Source organism: Aedes aegypti, chromosome 3 (genome assembly GCF_002204515.2).
Source record: "Aedes aegypti strain LVP_AGWG chromosome 3, AaegL5.0 Primary Assembly, whole genome shotgun sequence".
Lineage (NCBI taxonomy): Eukaryota > Metazoa > Arthropoda > Insecta > Diptera > Culicidae > Aedes > Aedes aegypti.
In genome coordinates this window covers 95,241,659-95,261,780 of record NC_035109.1, presented here as the reverse complement: position 1 = coordinate 95,261,780, position 20,122 = coordinate 95,241,659, and the positions used below count along the sequence as shown (strand labels likewise).

The window sequence follows — 20,122 nt, the reverse complement described above, 5'->3', positions numbered from 1 at the left end:
CAAAAGTAAGTTAAAAAATACTCAAACATGGGTTTTCCGTTTTCTCCGTGTGGAGTACAGTCAGTACAGTACAGCCATCAACGATGCAACTAAGTGTAACGTTGGGTATATGAGGCGGCGTCAACGGAGATAATAATGCACGCAAAAAATTGTGCGGTAAAAACTACTATGTTAAGCGCTTGCACCGGAAATTTTCAGCAGACCAGAAATACGCTTGATTTTGCCATGTCTGTAGTCGAAATCAGATTGTTGTAAATTATTTCTGTCAAATGTACCAGTAATGTGGTGGGATGTACCGTAAACACAGAAAATTGGTCTGAAATTCCATGGTAGTTTCAAGAATGGGCGTAGTCAGCTAAAATAGTAATTTTCAGTGTTGCGATGGATCTTCTTCGTGAACAATGATCGACGCATCTTCGCAATCCAACATTCGCCAAAATTCATTTTTCATTTTTGAGTCACGAAGAGCATCGCAAAAAGCGAACGGATGCAACGCCGAAGAAGCAAAACGAACACACCGATAAGTGGTTCGCGAAGCCTTTCCACTCGTAGGATTCATTTATCCACGCGCTGTTCATTCTGGTGATTCATTGCAAGGTTGCTTCTTCTCGTAAAGTCAAGCAAACACTCCACGCTAAGCCAGCTCCACACAACGCATGTATTAAAACTACACAGAATGAGGCAACCAATGCAGAACTGGCTGACTGAGTGAAAATTCTGTGTAGGTCGCACTCATTCTGTGAGTTGCCGACGTGTTGGCCTTCGGCTGTGCGGGGTTCGATGGAAACAGAACTGTCAATGATCTCCCGCGCGGCAGCAAACAGTTGACCGTTGGTAAGATGGGGAGTTTTCTGATATGTTTTCTAGCGAAAAGCTGGAAGATGGTCGCAAATGCGAAAGTTTTTTCCCCATTTGCTCCCACTTCGGCTATTCAAATGAAAAAATCTCTAAAAAAAACTTTAAAATTGGAACTGAATTCCGCATTCCAAGCGTTCCTCCTCTGTGCTCATTTCACTCATTCAGTATTGTTTACCACCGTTTGCACAAAACTGTGTACAGCCCCTTTGTACAGAATCTGTGCTGCACGAAAAGAGGCCAATTTTGTGCGCTCGGCACTCATTTTTGAGCGGAGCAAGTTTAGCGTGATTGTTGCGAGCCCGTTTGAAGATGATCGAAATGAATATTTTCCTGCTCTTCGCGAAGAACAGGCAGCGTGAATCGTACCGTTCACATTACCGAGCGATGGAAAATCACCCGATGATACCGTCGGGAGAAACAGCGATCCGAAAATGAAACACGAACGAATGAAGCGCCCGAACGGTTGTTAGTGTTTATTCGCAGATTCTGTTTTGATGCCTACGAAAATTCATCGTGCTTCGCGTTTCCGATCGCTGTTCAGCAACATTGGTAATTTTTACCTCATAATTTTTTCCCGTGTGGTTTTACGAGGAGTGCAAGCTGTTCGGAACTGGTTCGAAACATTTTAGATTTAGAGCTTCCGTTCGGTACTCAATGTGCAGGACCTTATATTCCGCATTTGTATGTCATATCTTCTTAGACAGCTTAAAAATCCGCTCAGAGCTTTATTCGCACTTTTTGAAACGTGAAAATGTATTTTCTCGTGAGAAGCCGATCTTTCGATAACTTGGGAAATTTTGATGCATGTACTAGTGAAAATAATGAAATACACGAGTATTACACAAATTAAAAAACCTAAATTCACGAAGGGTTCATCTTTATTTTATCTACAAACATTACAATTTTAAGCAACAACTTCTTCCGACTTGGCCATTTTACGAGGGCTAGCCGGATACAGGTAAGTGCTCATCAATGCCTTCACTCGACGCTTCACCTCCTGTAGTTCCTCGGAATCGTTCTCAGAGATGGCTGGCAGATCCGAACTGCTCAGTTCCCTCGGGATCACATCGGCCAAAGCCAAAGCGTTGCGGTCGCTGGTGATACTAATCATACGCCACGGATCTTCGGCTCCGTTGGTGAAGTGCACCTCGGTGATTCTGGGATCGTTACCACCGAACCGATTGTTGGCACGCTGCGTAGCATAATAGATCGACTCGTAGCTGATCCAATCGCCGAACACCATACGGCACGTTTCCGAGTACAGCTCCAAGTAGACACGGCTACCGAACGGCTGGAAGTCCGAATCCGTCGTGAAGAACCATCCGAACTCGTTGCACATCTGGTACAGGGCCTGACGGGCACCCATCATGGTGAAAGCATCATCCCAAGCGGGTTGGCTGAAGGCCTCAACCATGGTATCAACGTCAGTCACTACGCAACCGATGTCTTCGGCGAACTTGGTGTTGAACCAATTGGCAAAGGCATCCAAAGCAGTTGGGAAATCGTCATCGGTGATGTCTTGGCAGACATCAGCGAAATCGTTGAGACTGATGAGATAAGAAATTCGTGAGCTGAAGAACAATAGTCTTCTTTTGAATATAACTTACTCATGGTTACGCAGCGTGTAAATTTCAACGGCGGTCATCAGAACGCTGAAGAAGTACATCACCTGGATGCGGTTTTCCGGATCGATGGGCGAACAGATGTTGAACTTGTCGTACAGAATATCTCCCAAACCAATATCAATCAGGTTCTGCATGACGTGGAAAGCGACAAAGATGTCGTTGTAGCATTCCTGGCTACCATGATCGATCAAGGTCTGTCCCCAGGCTTCGGAGAACTCCTGGAAGTCCATCAGAGCATGGTGGTATCCGCTGGAGGACCAGGCTGCCTGGGCCAGATGGGGATAACGGACGCGGAACCATGTGGCCAACGCTCCTCCGTATTCGCTGCCGGAAACCATAACGGGGGCATTCGGGTTCTTCAAGACATCTCGCTTCAAGTATTGGACGAACTCAGCCAGATCAGCCAGAATCTGGTCGGTGTTCAAGAGGCTCAAGTTTTCGGTGCTTGCGTCCCTAAAATAAGAATGTTAAGGTCAGTAATCGCTGCTCACAGACTGAATTCAAGTAATCTTACTCCGTGACAAAGCTCTGGCCGTAGAAACGAGATTCGAAAGCATAGACGGCGCCGTTCATCTCCCGGGCCATGTCATAGATCAGGGTCGATTCATCAACCATCGAGGTAAGAATTGGTTGGTTACCCCCGAGGAAGATCAGGATTGGTCCTCCGGGCATGTAGTAATCGGTGACGGCAAAGTACCGCAAGGTCCACTCGGCCGTGTTCTGCGAGTTGAAGTGATCGACACGGGTCGTGAAGAAGTTCTCGATCACGATTCGCTTGGCGGGGTCGTCAACGGCAGGTTTGGTCGACGAGAACCGCTTGGTCATGACCTGCTGCATCAGGGTACGGCTCAGTTCCTTGTTGGGAACCCGGCGGGAAACGGAAGCAGCCGTGGCGGTCATGACCACCAAGGCCAGGGTAACGAGTACGATCGCTCGCATAATTTTGTCGGGGGCTGTGGAATGGCAATGATGGTCTTATTTTGTGGTTTATTGGTGAGTTCACCGATAAAAGATTATCAGCTGTGCAGTGGAAGCGTGTTTATTGCTGATCGACTTTTGTATTGCTACATCGCGTGGACAATTCACTGATAGAGTAAATTGGTGACCATGCGATAAGAGCTTTATTTTGGGCATTTATCGGCGGAGACGGCGAGAATATAACCTTTCAAGTGTTATGAAACAGCTTCCTGTAGAGCTTTATGCGGTTATTTTGATGTGCGTTTCGTCAGTATGACGTAGATGATAAAGTGGTAATCAAAATAGCTCAAATTGCTGTTGGTAAAAAATGGACACGATTGAGGATTTTCACCACAGGATACACTCGAACCTTGTATTGCAGTTTATGGTTTAGTGTTTGTTTTAGTTATGTGACTGTATGTCACTGGCTTTCCAAAGTTATGAATCAAATAATATTCAGTGTTTAGATGATCATGGTGATGCTATAGTAGAACGTATTGCCATTCGTAATCTGTAGAATATGTTTATTGTCATAAACAGGACTTGAATTTAACGGAAACATACGAAAAATATGTCAATATCAATAGACTGGGGGCCCAGATAGCCGTAGCGGTAAACGCGCAGCTATTCAGCAAGACCATGCTGAGGGTCGTGGGTTCGAATCCCACCGGTCGAGGATCTTTTCGGGTTGGAAATTTTCTCGACTTCCCAGGGCATAGAGTATCATCGTACCTGCCAAACGATATACGCATGCAAAAATGGTCATTGGCATAGTAAGCTCTCAGTTAATAACGGTGGAAGTGCTCATAAGAACACTAAGCTGAGAAGCAGGCTCTGTCCCAGTGGGGATGTAACGCCAGAAAAGAAGAAGAATCAATAGAAATTTCGAAAGCTGTCCATCCCACAGATGTTAATCTTTGCGAAAAGAAGGCCCTTTGCATAAGTTGCATCTTCTTGTTTTCAAGTTGCAAGCGTTTTAAATCGTTTTGACTGATCACAACTTGGCGCATGATCGATCGGCGCGCAACTTTTTCGAGGTTTTGAGAAAAGATTCGCAAAGTGCCCAACTAGTACCAGACCCTGGCGCGTAACACAAGAAGTAAAGAGAAAGTGAACGAAATACTAAACATTCTCGAGAAGCATAATACTTCACACCTATCGCAAATAGGATTCCTATTCGAACAGGATTAAATTGATTTTAGAACTGGCACTTTTAAGTTTAAGTTGAGTTATGACTCGCTACGTAACATTATTTCTTATGTACCAGGGGGTAACGTACACCATTGCTAATTTGAACGATACCTCATGCAAACCATCGAGGTTCATTTTCACTTTGAACTTCTGGTCACCCTACAACCGTGTTTCTGGTTACCTCGTTGGCTGTTTTGTTTTGATTCGGCATTTCGTTTCACGATGTTCCATTTCGCTTTACTCCGTTCTATGAGCTCATGATCATGATCCTTCTCGTAGAAAGTGCGTAAAAGTAATTGTAATAATCATCTCAGCATTACTTAGACTTAGGAATCAATAATTACATATTATCCAGACATCCAATCATGATGTGGTCATCGGCAAAGTTTTAGCTGGGAAGATTTCGTTCACTTTTCCATGAAATATTATGACGGAACATAAAATTTGCCTTTTCTATAGTAATTTCCATATAAACTTCAAATGGCATGTGCACAGCCCTATATCATCCAAATCAAAACTTTGGCAGAATGATTTTCATCATAATTGAATTTGTTTTATCATAGGGGAGCAAATATTTCGAAATTTGCATTTCTACTGAATGATTTTTCTCAATATAACACTAATATGAAAAATAAAGTTTTTGTGGAAATTAAGATTGGATTCTGCGTATTTTTTTTCATCTTTTCAGAACAATGATTTGCATAGTTATAATTACCGTTACAACAGATCCATGCGTCTCATGTATTCCACAAACAATATAAAGCATGGAGACTATTGTTTTGACTGAAAAGGATATCGATAAATACGATTTTCTTATCAAATTTCTTATACTTATGTTCATTTCATCTACATAAAGGAAATACAATAAAGAATGCCAAAATTCCTTAGGATATCGCCTACATTTGGCGAATTGCGTGATTCCTGGTATTATCAATTTTAAAAATCCTTGGAAACCAGAGATCTCAGAGGGGAAAAAGCCTTCTTCCAAAAGCACAAATTGCTTTCAACCGCTTCGAACATGCTCACGAATCATTTTAGCTTACTCGCGTTTACTTGCGAGCACAACAGATGCGAGTAAACCAGAACTCTGATGCTTGTGAGCATTTTGTTTTGTTTTTGTTTCGGTTCAGCAGACATTTTCACCACTTTCCATCACTCCCTGAGAGTCCGTAAAGTTAGTTGGTAACGGCATTTTAAACACTACCAAACACCCTTTACAATGTTACCCAAAAAAAAAAACAAGATCAAAAAATCAATTAGAACATTTGTTTAAATATGCTTGAAACTTTCTGAATATATAGTCGCAAGCTCTGAGTGTTTGATAAGAAATTAGGTTTAAATTCCAACTCTGATTAGAATCTGTGGGTTTTCCATAATTGGCGATTTTACCAAATATCTTTTGAGATGCATGAAGTTTTCCTATCAACCTCGATCCAGTCAAAGTATTTTTCACGTAAGATGAAACACAAAAATATGTATAACTTTTGTCATAAATTCGATTTAAATGAAACTTTTACATCTTAACGGAAAACTAAACGGAATATGGTCTGAGTGGATCCGAAGTTATTTCCGATTGTCTTGTAGTGTCAAAGTTGGCCGCTTATTTCATTCAACAAATAATTTTCTGACTTGACTGAAGATCCTAATTGATTAAGTAATATCTATTACAACTTTTTTCAGCTGGGTAAGAATTACATGACTAAACTTTAACAATATTCAAAATGACGCACAGTAGGACGAAATAAAAAAAGTGGGACATGTGTGTTTGTGCTGAAAATATTAGGTTTAGCGTTTTGACATGTTCTACAAAGTTTCGTCATCTGTTGAGTACTTCATTCAGACACTGAAAAAAAATTCACTTAAGGTGAAATAAACTGAAAAAAAAAACTTTTTTATTTATTGTCAAAATTGAAAACTGTTTCAGGAAGTATTGTAGGTGTGTACCCCCTTATAACTCATAGTTGGTCCATAACTTCTAAATTAAAATTTCTTCATTTTTACAACATTGTACAACAGTTTTGTGTTTTTTACACATCGAATTGAAGTGTGCATCTTGTCAAACTGCAAGTAGTAGCAGCTAATTTTGGCATCATGCTCAACCTCTACCCTTTTAATATATGCACAAATAATTGCGGGGTCTAGCGGGATCCATAGCAGTTTGTTTAATTGAAAATTGTATCTCCTATAAATAAATCAGTACACGAATAAAACATTATTTATGTTGAGATTACTATCACGCAGAAGAATTTCTTTATGTTGAGATTACTATCCCGTTAATTACTTACGCACAAATAGTTGTTTCGAAGGAAAATAAACTCACTCCAACACTAAATAAACTTCGAATTAAATACACACACTTCATTGATTCATTTGTATCATGCTATTCATCGTTTGTATTCATTGATTCATGCTATCTGTTAACGCCAAAAGCTCAATTCATGGGGGATTGGTCTGACTTAGGTACACTGAACGGATGCTTTCTTCTACCAGAAGTCACTAGAACACGTTTGGTTGCACTTCAGATTGATTCCATCCAGAATGAGTCTAAAAAAAATGAAAATCATGCTCGACAGTCTTCGATTTGGATTAAATTTTGCACATGTTTTTGGTATGGTAGAATAAGTGTTTTCCATAGAAAAATTGATCATTTTGACTCAAGTATAACTTTTGAAAATGGCCAATAATTTTTTGCATGTAACTTATTTGAAAAATTCTAACTCCGAAACTATAGATTTTATAACATATAAAAATTGCCTATTTCAATATTTAAACAATATTTTTTGTATTAAACTTGATATAATTCGAATATGGCTACTTCTAGGGAAATTATTCATATAATCATCATAGCTTAGAATCATTTCAAGATGCATACTGTATCATCAGAACGTATTTATTTTGACAAAAAATTATAATTTTTAAAGTCGACCAAAAGTTGTTCTTAGAAAAACTTTTTTATAAAAAATTTCTCCATCATGAAACTTTGTCCCAAACATCTTCTTACTGTCTATGGTGATTCTATGGTGAAAGTTTAAAAAATATTAAATATGGGGTTTTTGTGTAATTAAAAATTCAAGTTTTATTTTTGAATTTTTTATGAAAATAAATAAAATATTTTTTCCACAAAAAAAAAACTCCAAACGGTTCACTACAACTTTTTCATAGAACATTTTTCTCTAAAATCAACAGTTTCGGAGTTAGAATTTTTCAAATATGTTACATGCAAAAAATAATAGGCCGCTTTCAAAAGTTATACTTGAGTCAAAATGTTCAATTTTTCTATGGAAAACACTTATTCTACTATACCAAAAACATGTGCAAAGTTTAATCCAAATTGAAGATGGTCGAGTTCTGTGACTGACCGATTTGATATGGAATCTGTCTTCATTGTTTACACTGCGGAACACGTTTTTGTCTCCAGCATCAAAATACCTCTATTTACTTAATTAAGGGTTGCTGAATCCATTGCCGTTTACATAATTCAAGCGTGTGCTAGAATAAGGGCGTAAGTCGCATGATCGATTTCTCTTCATCGATCTTCTCCTCTGTGAATAATAGTGACAAGATGCGGGTTTGTCACCACTGTTTCACTTCAGGACGCAAGAATGCATCGCTACCTAGCGCCCTGAAGTGAAAAAATGCTAACAAACCCGCATCTTGTCACCTTTATTCACAGAAGAGAGGATCGATGAAGAGAAATCGATCATGCGACTTACGCCCTTATTCTAGCACACGCTTGAATTATCATAGCACGTCTAGTTTTTGAGATATGAAGTGTTGAAAATGCAAAGAATGACTATTTAATCCAACTTGCATGCAAGTTTGCCAGCTTGTAAGGAAATTTATTTGCTTAATTTGCCACAGAATTCAAACTTTATGTGTATAACAATACTTATTATCGGACGGACCTGGTGTAGTGGTTAGAACACTCGCCTCTCACGCCGAGGACCTGGGATCGAATCCCATCCCCGACATAGTCACTTATGACGTAAAAAGTTATAGTGACGACTTCCTTCGGAAGGGAAGTAAAGCCGTTGGTCCCGAGATGAACTAGCCCAGGGCTAAAAATCTCGTTAATAAAGTCAAACCAACCAACCAATACTTATTAACAAAGTTCATAATACTTTTCATGCGGAAAAGTTATTTTTTGTTGGTTTAGAAAAGTATTGTATTTTGCCATATAAGAGTAACGAAGAATTTTGTATGGAGACTGCAAGCATGTTGAAAAAATCAGTTTAATCTAAATTTAATCGTGAAATTTTAACCAAAATATATCTAAAACGAAAGTTTACGTCCTCTTTTACATGCTTGGTGGATAAGATCACAAAAAAGTTTGATGAAATATACTTCAAATTTCAGGTAAACATCAACGAAACCAATGTTGTATACAACTTTAACGACCTGTAGCTAAAAATTGTGACGTGCTGGAAAATATCTGAAAACGGCATCAGATTCAGCAACCCCAAATCTACTAGAGACACAATTTGTTTCTAGAGACACGCAAAAATGTCATTTTTGTTGCGCTGTGTTATTGGTGGGTTTCAACTTGTACACTTAAACTTTATGGTATTAACAGAAGGAATAGGATGGTATTGGTACCATTTGAATGCTCAGAAACTGGCTTGAGTATCACTCACATAATAGATGATTTCTAGACTAACTGTCTACTGGTCACTGGACTGTATTTTGTACTAACTCATACTGATTGTCACTTGGACTTTATATACACTGTAAACTCGGCATTACCCTTTAATGTGGGAAAAATACCTTTTTTCTGATATACGTCTGGTAACGTCAAATGAAGGGTACTTTATTTTTTTGAAATAAAGGGTATTTTATGCCCATTTATATATTCCCTCTATTTACCCTTTAAAGGGTGAAAAAATTCTTGCAATTTTGTATATTAGATTCACGAAACAGCGTTTGTTGTTCTCTAGTTTGTTAATATTATAACAGTTATAATCATTTAAAAATGCGGATTCATAGAAGGTAGGTTACCTTTTTTTTTCGCGTCATCTATCTAAACAAACAATAACATATTTTATAGAATGACTTTGCTGCTCAATACATCCCGTTGCATGCCACGCACCTGCCCCATTAAGCTTGTTGACAAATGGATTATTCTCTTGGATCAAAATTTTTATTGTAAATCTTTTATTGAATAAATCTTTCTTGTTTTTATAAGTCTTAGAGCTGATGATTTTATATACGAAAATGAATATTAAAATTAATTAAAATGTAATATTTGAAAAAAGAGTAAAATTTACTCTGTTTCTCAAAAACGATTTTTTTGGATAATGGGTAAAATTCACTCGTTGATTTGACGTACAAGCCATCTACTCTTTAATGAGTAAAGGCCCTTTACTCTTTTTATGAGTTAAACTAGTTTCTCTCAAAGAGGGTCCTTTACAGTGTATGCTTCTTGTACAATGAGATTAAATACAACAAAGAGATTCATATCTACTTTTAGAAGAACGCAATTGGTCTTGTTCACTTTCTAGTGTTGGTTGTAATAAGCCAATGGTGTATCAATAACTGCTATATAGTTAGTCACACAAACGTAAATAATTGATTGGGATGTTTAATTCAATAATGTGGTATCTATTCGAGGAATTCATACGGAAAGGTCTTAACACTATCCATTTGTACTTATACCAATTATAATTTTCAGATTTATCAATAGGGGTATTCACTTAACGGCGTAATGTTCCGCGTATATCGCAGTAAATCGATTATTTGAAATCTTTCACAAAAATATGTAAATGACGACAAAAACATTTCAAATTGTGGTAGCTAGACAGTCTAACAATCCAAGAATGCGTTTGTCACTATAACAACTGTCATCAATGTATCAAAAACAATTGCATTCCGATTTTAAAAACGCGAATCAAGGAAAAGTTTGTTTTTTAATCTCTTGTGCAGAGTCTTACAAAATTGTCTGGAGAGGCATGAAAAACACTAAAAGAATCATGGAAGTTGATAGTCCATATAGTTTATCAGAAGGCGGCCGGAGAGCTAGTGGTGTTAACAAATGGCGATGGAAACTCCAACCAAGAATTCCATATTTCCAATTCATACGATGTTTCTAATTTCGTTTCAGTTTCCGATCATACAATGCATATGAAATTTCATCTTAGTCACTTAATGAAAAAGTGCAATTCAAATACACAGGCACAATCTTTGAGTCATTATCTCGATGACTTGCTTAATTAGGAGCTTCTATAACAATTGACATAGTCTTTGAACTTCGGTTAGGAACGAGGAACATGATGGAACCGGGCATCAACTAAACTAAAATCCATAAAATATTATGAGCTCCTAAAATAACACTCTTTGGTATGCCTGTCATTTGTGGTGGATTACTTGATTATTAATTTCTCATTTGTCATTGCACTGACACAGAACAGGAATATTTCATTTGAAATAATTCATCGCTCAAATTACGCGATATCTCATTTTACGCAGCTTTAAGTGAATACCCCTAATATCCTAAAACACTCACATCACTAGACTTCAAGTCATGCTCGCAAATCTACTTACTTTTAACTTGCAAGGAATAGCGTAGGTGCTAAGATGACCACCTTTCACGCAGGAGACCAAGTATTAAGTTTGCCAACGCGCACTTTGTTTTGATTTTTGTGATTTTTTTTTAGATCTATAAAGCAGCAGCGAATCTTTTCAGATATGATGATAAAGCAGAAAAAATGCTGCGTAAACATTGCAAAATATTGCTAACACAGTTAAATTTCCTTTAAATCAACTAAATTATAGTTGAATTTTGATGTTTGACGTATGTAAATTCAATAAAAAATATAGTTGTCAACAACTATATGGTATAGTTGTTTTTAACAATATGCTGTCAAATTAACTATATTTTTAGTTATCTCTGAATTAACCTTAAAATATAGTTAACTTGACCGGAAAAATGATTACGAACATTATATTTTGTTCTCCGTCTAGCTTGATCAATTGATGTCATATAGGGCGTTAAGATGCATCTGATCTACATGAAATAAGGTCGAATTACTCCAGGGTGGTGATAAAGTTTGGAATATTCAATTGATGTCTTACTGGGCGTTGCACTTAATCTACATAGATAAGTCAAATTACTTCAGGGAGATTATACAGTTCGAAGATGATCCAGATCGCAAAGATCTATGTGGAATAAGGTCATATAACTGCAGGGCGTTGATACAGCTGGATCAACAGATGTCTTACAGGGCGTTAGGATGAATCTGATCTACGGGGAATAATGTCAAATTACTCCCTGGCGTTGATGCTTAGTATTTTCAACTGATATCCTACAGGGTGTTAGGATGCACCTGATCTACATACGAGCTTGAGCTTAATTGGCCGCCCGTGCTTGCTACCCCAGTATCGCCAGATCAGCTGCACTTACACAAGGAACCAAACCAGATGACTGCTTGGGATTGACAGGCACCTTCACTGTATAAGTGCTGGTGATCTTTTATTTTAGGCAACAATGGTGCCTGCCACGTCACAATGCAGACCAATGAGGGGAAGGAATTGATGATGCATTCAAGCGGCTCCCACGGTCGACCATATATATACCACTGCGTCAACGCCAGTTCAAGCGGAAGGGTGAAAGGGTGGGGTAATGTTTATGGCAGAGAGGCTTGCTGGTTTGGTTAGCAGACTGCCTATGTATCAGGCGTAAAGGAAGGCATGCTATAATGATGAACGAATGGAAGCGTAGGAAAACGGTTTATTTCTGTCCGTCTCGGGTTCTATCAAATGCTATGGAGCTGTGATATATTAAGAGTGGTAGATAGAAGTAAGTGTAAGATACAACTACAAATTACGTTTGTAGTTACTGATTTACAAAGAACAAATCCCTCGAAGACACCTACCCGATTTGATGTTATTGCGCACTTTTATTGGCGTTTCTGAACTTGTAAAAACTTCTGCGATAGTCCAGTGGTGGAAAAAATGCGCAATACATTGCAAGGTTGTTGAGTTCAACAAACACCAACTAGAGAGAATATTTCAAGCTCATTTATCTGAACACACCTAGAGAGCGAGTACTCTCGGCAAAGTTGTTTGTTTGCAAAGGACTTTGTACTGTATGTTTGGTTGGCTCGATTTTATACCACAGTGTTATTGAGCATTGAAAATTTTATACTTATATATCGGATGCACAACATATAAAAGGCTGGTAGGGAGCCGGATCCTATTCTTGGCACTTTTGATTCACTTGGCAGTGGGTGTTTTGGAATGTACTGTGCTTATATTTGGGCATAATATGCGTCGTATCGAATGAAGAGGTTTTTGACGTTGGATAACGTCTTACGGCAACATACTGGGGTACAATTTCGAAAAACGAAAAATCGCTCGCGTCACGAAAAGTGGTTAGATTTTGACTGTTAATAACTTACTAATGCCCGAATAGATTTTCTAGATTCTTGCACCAATCGATTGGAAATCTTTCTACGAATCTACTCCATTAATGAAAACTATTGATTCTCATGGCTAAACTATTGGAAAATTGAGAAATATCGAAGCATGTCTTATTTTTCAAAGAAAAGCACATTTTTCCTGTGTATTCCTGACACAGACATCATTGAGAGATATCTTAGCCACTTTCGTCATTCGAAGGGAAACGCCCCTTTCGGTCTTCTTCTTACTTCTCTTTATTATCTCGTGTTCAGTCGAAGCCAACCAAACTCGACTTCACGCGCGCATCAGTCAATCGTAGACCAGCAACCGGAGAAGGACTCATAACGGAATAAATTTTACACGTTCGTCGCTGTTGCTGCTGCTGCTGTTTATTCCCAAGCTAAAAGCTGCGGGTTCCGTGTTATCGCTCATCATGGCCCTTGGCATCCAGCTCGCCCATCGAATTTGTTGAGAATGCGTCCAGAAACCTTGATAATTACCGTCGGAGGAGTGAGCAAACCATCGAATACAAGGATGGACAAGAAAGCACAAAATTACCGACCGCATTTCAATTTAATCGTCTTCGGTGAGCTTTTGGTGTGTTTCTGTCTAACAATGGAATGAAAACCCAGTTTTTAAGGACGACAATTACATTTTAAAAGAGTTGTGAGAATTTTCCACCGTGAAGAGCGACATTACTGTTGATTGGATGTAATTGATTCAGATTTTGGTCAGTCATTTGCACGCAACCACAAATGGGACATTAATTTCCGATTGTGCGCGCGCGGGGCAATCGTCGACAGTGTGTGCATGAGTCGGATAAATTGCGAACGGCACTTGAATGAAGAATCCCTCCTGGTTTGTTTCGCATTTAATGATGATTGCATAATGCCGTTATCGCCGTCGCTACCTACATGATACTGGAGCAATCAGTATCAACTCGTCGAACACAGAGCTAAAACTAATCAGCAACAGCTTTGTTGACGTTTCGATATGGTAAGACATTGTCGATCGAATGGAAATACGCACACATAAAAAACTGCGAAAATGCTACCGCCGCCCGACTGAACGACGGGAACCTATGTTAAACTTTGTTTGCCATTTATCTCCGTTGAAAACTTATCATCCGAAACTATAATGATAACTAAATAAATTATTTAATCAATTGTGGCCCTGAAAAGGGCAGTTGTTTGAAACTGTGCTTCAATGCAATTTAAGCGCGTTCGCCACGGATACGACGAGTATCGAAAGGCTTCGGAACCCACTTAAGCAATCAATCTTAGTGGATCATGCGTGGATCCTCAAGCGGAAAATTTGTTTGTTGAGCAAAAGTTACCGATCATGATTCTGCTTCCATCGACCAGTTGAAGTGTTAATCGAACCAACCAAATAATAACACAAAATGTTCATAATAGGTCAGAATTGACATGCAACAAATAGTGTAAAAATTGATTAGAAGAGCACTTATATTCGACCTACAAGAATTCTGTGCCTATTTTCGGATTTTCATACAAAGTAGGCCAAAACCGTATCGAAAATCGGTCGGTCGAAAATCATCGAAAAACGGTCGAAAATTAGTGTTGGGTCGAAAATTGGTGCTGCTCTCTTAGAAATCTTTCATAAGTTCGTGACAGTCTCAAGCCAGGAAATAGAAGAAGCTAAAGTTATCCAACGTCACTTTGGCGGTCGTATCTCGGAAACAACCTCTTACTTTTATTGCAAAGTTTCAGACGATTCGGCCGAGAAAAAAACGCCATGCCAAAGTGAATCATGGAAGTGCCCAAGTAGCTCTGCACCCTATTTTCAGTAACGTTGATGGTTTGACCAATTGCATGGATGTTCTGATATGTTCAACATTCTGTCGCTAATAATTGACGAATGAGAGTAAGGTTAAATTTTGCAATATCTAGGGTGCTCAATGCCATGTATGTATGCAATGCTATCAATGCTAGTAATGGACCCCTTAATAGTAATGTTTACAAATTTAACGTTTCCTATTATGGGCCCTCCATTTGATTCCCATCTAATCCGGCTCGCTGCCGACGTGCCTATTATGGAAATGCGTATTATGGACCCTCAACTACGGTTTTACAAAGAACAAATTTTAAATTTTGCTATATCTAGGGTGCTCAATACTATGTATGCAATGCTATCAATGCTAGTAATGGACACCTTAGTAGCTGAAAATCATTCTCGACGCTTTTCCGCAATGATATCTCCGACGCATATATTGCGGCGCTCATTTTAAATCCACATCCAGCGGCGGTGGTAACGCGCAGAAGATATGCGCGCAATTCAAACGCAACGTCAAAATTCAAGTAGGCTTGGATTTTTTTCGTTCTTCAAGGACGCAAATGTTTCATATTTGCTCAATCTAAAACATTTGGTAATTTTCATGATCACCGCGATGGTATATCGACATTTTCAAATAATCGCATTACGTGGATTTATCTTACAGAGAAAAATACGTTTTGTGGAGTCCAACAACAAGTTCAATGTCTTTACTTCATAGTACGCCTATGATGAAAACAAAATCATTCGATTTTTCCAGTGAAATATGCATTTGGAAAACTGTTGTCCGAATGTCTATTATGGACCCTTCCGGGGTCCATAATACGAATGTTTACAAATTTGACGTTTCCTATTATGGACCCTCCATTTGATTCCCATGTAATCCGGCTCGCTGCCGACGTGCCTATTATGAAAAGGCGTATTATGGACCCTCTTGTGTGATTGCATTTACAAAACTGTTCAAATTTATGTATTTATGCGTCTCAAACCAAATATTTTGCCGGAAACTGCTGACTAGCAATGCAATCGAAGTTCCCCGGTGGATTTTCATAGGAATAAGATTGCTTTGAGTGTAAATTATAGTTTTTCTATAGAGGGTCTCTAATACGCAAAGGAACTAACTTTGAATGGTCCGCCACTGTAAGTGTCGGCATAAGAATAAGAGTGTTAAGAATGCTACAATTAGGTATATGCTCAACAAACTTTGAATGGTTCGTCACCTCAAGTGTCGGCATAATTTTCCTCTACATAGAAATTGTTCATATCAAATGAAAATATTATATTTACAAATAAGCATGTATATATCTCACAAATCATTATTTATCATGGTCTAATCGCTTATCAAAGTGAATCCTGTGACCCAACGATCCTTCCCATTAACAAACATCCCTCCCAGTAACCTTTGTGGAGATGCAGAGGCAAACACGGTCTCCAAATAGCAAAGGTTACACGATAACATTCCTTCCCCCAATCCCACCTGATTGCAAGGACGTGGCCGGCGCCGTTATTGACCCTGTATAAATAGAGGCACTGAATTATGCACACTGAAGAAGATTATGGCCGATCCCAGCAAACTTCTAGTTGATTCTTTGCGCATTTTTAATGACTTCGGTCAATCACGGAATAGCAACCATTGATATGTGTAGTTAGTCTAACCTAAGATTGCATCCGATTTTGGGCTTTGACCATTTACCATATTTTTGGGTGGTCAGAAATTGCAACAATTTGTGTGCAGACAGAGTGGACCAAGTGACAAAAAGCAATAAACTGATTGATTATTGCATATTTTTGAGTCGTTTCCAGAGTCCGATAAAAGTTTTTGGTAGTTCTATTGTGTCTGTATGGAATGTCCTAAAACCCGCTTATTGTACCAGTATATTTTGGCCGGTACTCAAGATTTTCACTGGGTCCACTCTGACTGACTGACTGACTGACAGAGGTGCAGTTTTCTAAAAAGCAAGCGGCAAACCCCCATTTTCAAACATGTTTTTAGTTGAAAAACAAAGTCAAACTCTCATCTACAATAATAAATAGTTAAGAACAGATACACACAGAAATTGTTTTTCTTCGTGTTCTGACCTAAATAGGTGTGTATGTCCAAAAACCTTAATTTTTGCTTTAAAACTCAAGTTTTTCATCTTCATCAAAACTTGTACAATTTAAGTTTTCAGCATAGGTTTTTCTGGCTGGTAACTCACTTTGAACTAGATTTGACTTTCCTGAATGCAAATCATGCGTCGTTAACCAAAATTAACAGCTATTGTTGGAGATACAAAAAATAATAAAAGATCATCTTCTTCGTATCATACAAATCGCTCCCCGCCACTCTTGCCCAAATGCTCGTTTAAGTCTACGGAATCGTTTAGAGAAGAATGATCCTGCCTAAGTTTGCCTAAACATTCGTTTTATTAAAAAGTTGAGAGCCTCAAAATGTATGGAAAACCGCAATTTTGGTAAAATTTTGTTGTATGAAAATCGAAAAATGGTGAATATGCCCAAAACAGGGTCTGCAACCATTAAATATGTTCCACAACACTTGTCATCATCGAAACTTGTAAATATTGAGAATGCGTAATTTTTGCCAGGAATTTTTGAATCTGGACCAATGTGTGCCCCACCCTGCAAAAATTTTATTTTCAAGCTATCGTAATGCCACTGATTTAGGAATTGAAGATATGGATTATTAAAGAATTTACGATACTGATGTCGAAAGATGATGATAATCTGTTTATCTTAGAGATATGCACGCTGTTTGGCCATACAAGCATTCAATGATTGTACATAGAATATCCAATGTTGAAACATCGGAACAAATGTCAAATAAAATAATTAATAATTTCAGGCAAAAATCGTTACAATCTTATTTTGCGACGATTAATGCGTTATATGTTAAGGTTAAGTTAGGTTAAGTAAATTCAAAACGTTTTTTTCTCTTATAAGCAGATGAAATCAACTCACCTATAAAAAATCTGAACTGCTACGCAAATGAAATGTAACATGTTGTTAACAAAATGTTAATAAAATCTTAACATTATTTTACAAAATCAGGATTATAGTGTTGTCTAATAACACAGAATACCTAGATATAAGAAATGAATGTAATGTTTGGAATAATACTAATAAAGAAATTAAAAAAAAGCATTCAATGATTGATATTTTCCTAGAAATTGTTCAGTCAGAGTGAACCAAATCCCTGAATGGTGGTCTTTAGTTCAGTCGGAGTGGATCAAATGCACATAGTTCATTAAAAATTATTCTATTAGTGGTTAGGATAATGGTTTTTTGTTTTTCATGATTATCACTTCACATTATATTGTTTGAAAGTAACACAAAGATGTGTAGAAATATTGAACCAAAACTTTAACGAGTTGAAAAATTACAAAGTGTTAGACTTTAAGCCCACTTTTCTCAAAATATTTAAAATGTCGCTTGGTCCACTCTGACTTAACGCCGACCAACTGATCTCTACTGCTTTTTGTATTGATATGTCCACTTATAATTTTTCATATACAGGAAAGTATAAAAGAAAAAGGAAAATAAGTATTGCTAGATTGTAAAGTCTAAAACCATCATATTTCGTGACAAAAAATATACAAAATTTGCACAACTTCCATAATTTTATGTAGGAAAAATTGCAGAAAACATGTTTAGATTGGTTAATCTCTGATAAGTGTATTCAATGCATTAGGATTGTGTTTAAATAAGTATAAAACAGAATAATTTACACACAAAATGCATGATTTTAAGCAAGTTTTTGGATTTTTTTGCCTATTAAAATGCTCTTCAACTGTAATGTTTGCAAAATAATCATAGATCATCAAATAAACATGATAATTTACGTTGTTTCGATGAATAAAATCAATGTTTAACATATATCCGTGGTATACGTAAAGTGTTTAAAATAGGTACAAAAACCATCAATAACGATATTATCGATATCAAATTTACGCTTGGGTGACATTTTTAACAATAAATTTCTTTAATTGATTCAAAAAACTGCACAGATTGCAATTATGATAGATAACGTTGAATATGGTGGAATTAACAAACAATTAGTTCGTTTTTGTATACAACATTTGTTGATACAGAATATTCAAAACTCTAGTTTGAGAATATATGCCGAATTCATCATTTCCTTGAAAGGAAGTTCATCAAATTTATTTGTTTATTTTATATTATGATTCTTTTGGAATAATGTCTTGCAGAATCCGGCAAAATCTTGAATCCAATCTTGAAATACATTCAATAAAGTTATCTAAACGTTATTATTTTCTCCAATCTTTCATTCTTTAATCTTAAAATGTTCTGATTTAAATTTGGGGTCTGTATGATCCCAAGGCGCAGACAATGTACTATTTTCATGAAAATTACTGTTTCATTATTATTTGTTCGAGATATTTGAGAAATTTTCATGCGCAAACCAACAAACTCGCGGAAACGCATCAACGTGTGAAAAAAAATCATAAATCGGATCACAAACAAAGAAGCTTCAGACAAAGGGTAAATAACTGTGAAAGTGCATTTAGAACATTAAACTGAGAAGCACGTTCTGTCTCCATGTTTGAATTTCACAGTTTGAATAAATCGCAGAATTTGATTCTATTTCACCAACTGAAACCCCATTTAATAGATAATTCCCATAAAATGTAACACAATATCCTTGATCGAAACAGCAACAACTTTCCACTCAACGGTATTCTATCACTCCGTCACAATTTCCTACCTTTTGCTACACTAACTTATGAACCTCTACACCACTAACTCAGCTCATCCCTCTTCTGGAGCATCCGTTTTATATGTACTTCCAGTCGAAGTGGCTTATCGTCCCATAAAACCCCGACTCAATTCCGTTTTACAACTATCCATGATTTGTCTATAATTCGAACAGATAGCCGATGACCAAAATATTTGTGAAACGGGAAGAAGAACAAGTGCCCGATATTGGTGGCCCGTGCGCGAGCATTACGACGGCTAAAAAGAGCCTTATCGGAAGTGTTCACGCTTCTATTTGGGTGTAATATAATGTCCGGTTGATTGGTGGTCAAACGACGCTCGATGGCCGCGCATCTGATAAGACCCGTCGCTGGTGCAGTTGTTGCGCAGGTTACCTGTAAAAGGGCAATCAGCTGGCACAGGTGGGTGTTTGCGAGCGCGGAATGGAATAATACCTACTCCAGAGCGGAAGGATATCGGCGTTGGTGAACCACCCAACAGTCCTTCCTAGACCTTTGTTATCAGAAAGGAAATGGCAATCAAATTTGTGGTCAGTTGGTTTCTATGGCTAAGCTGCATTTTTCGGCAAATTA

The 20,122-nt window shown here is 37.7% G+C and overlaps 1 protein-coding gene across 2 annotated transcripts; it reads right to left on the bottom strand.

Annotated features, from left to right (window-relative positions):
- Nucleotides 1-1,707: 1,707 nt before the first annotated feature.
- LOC5570972 (putative serine protease K12H4.7) lies at nt 1,708-19,638 on the bottom strand. Of its 2 annotated transcripts, none has more exons than XM_001659384.2 (4): nt 19,540-19,638; nt 2,998-3,436; nt 2,466-2,936; nt 1,708-2,405 (listed from the first exon to the last, which is right to left on the bottom strand). In XM_001659384.2, the coding sequence occupies exons 2-4, from the start codon at nt 3,420-3,422 to the stop codon at nt 1,763-1,765; spliced, it is 1,539 nt and encodes a 512-aa protein (XP_001659434.2). In that variant the 5' UTR covers nt 3,423-3,436; nt 19,540-19,638; the 3' UTR covers nt 1,708-1,762. The 2 variants fall into 2 exon arrangements, with proteins under 2 accessions (XP_001659434.2, XP_021706114.1); XM_021850422.1 differs by having other exon boundaries at nt 2,998-3,438; nt 19,543-19,595.
- Between the last annotated feature and the right edge of the window lie 484 nt (nt 19,639-20,122).

Coding starts and splice junctions, on each gene's coding strand:
- LOC5570972 (XM_001659384.2), bottom strand. CDS start 3,422: ATGCGAGCGATCGTACTCGTTACCCTGGCCTTGGTGGTCATGACCGCC. Junction 2,937..2,997: donor GGCCAGAGCTTTGTCACGGA/GTAAGATTACTT, acceptor TTCTTATTTTAG/GGACGCAAGCACCGAAAACT. Junction 2,406..2,465: donor TACACGCTGCGTAACCATGA/GTAAGTTATATT, acceptor TTATCTCATCAG/TCTCAACGATTTCGCTGATG.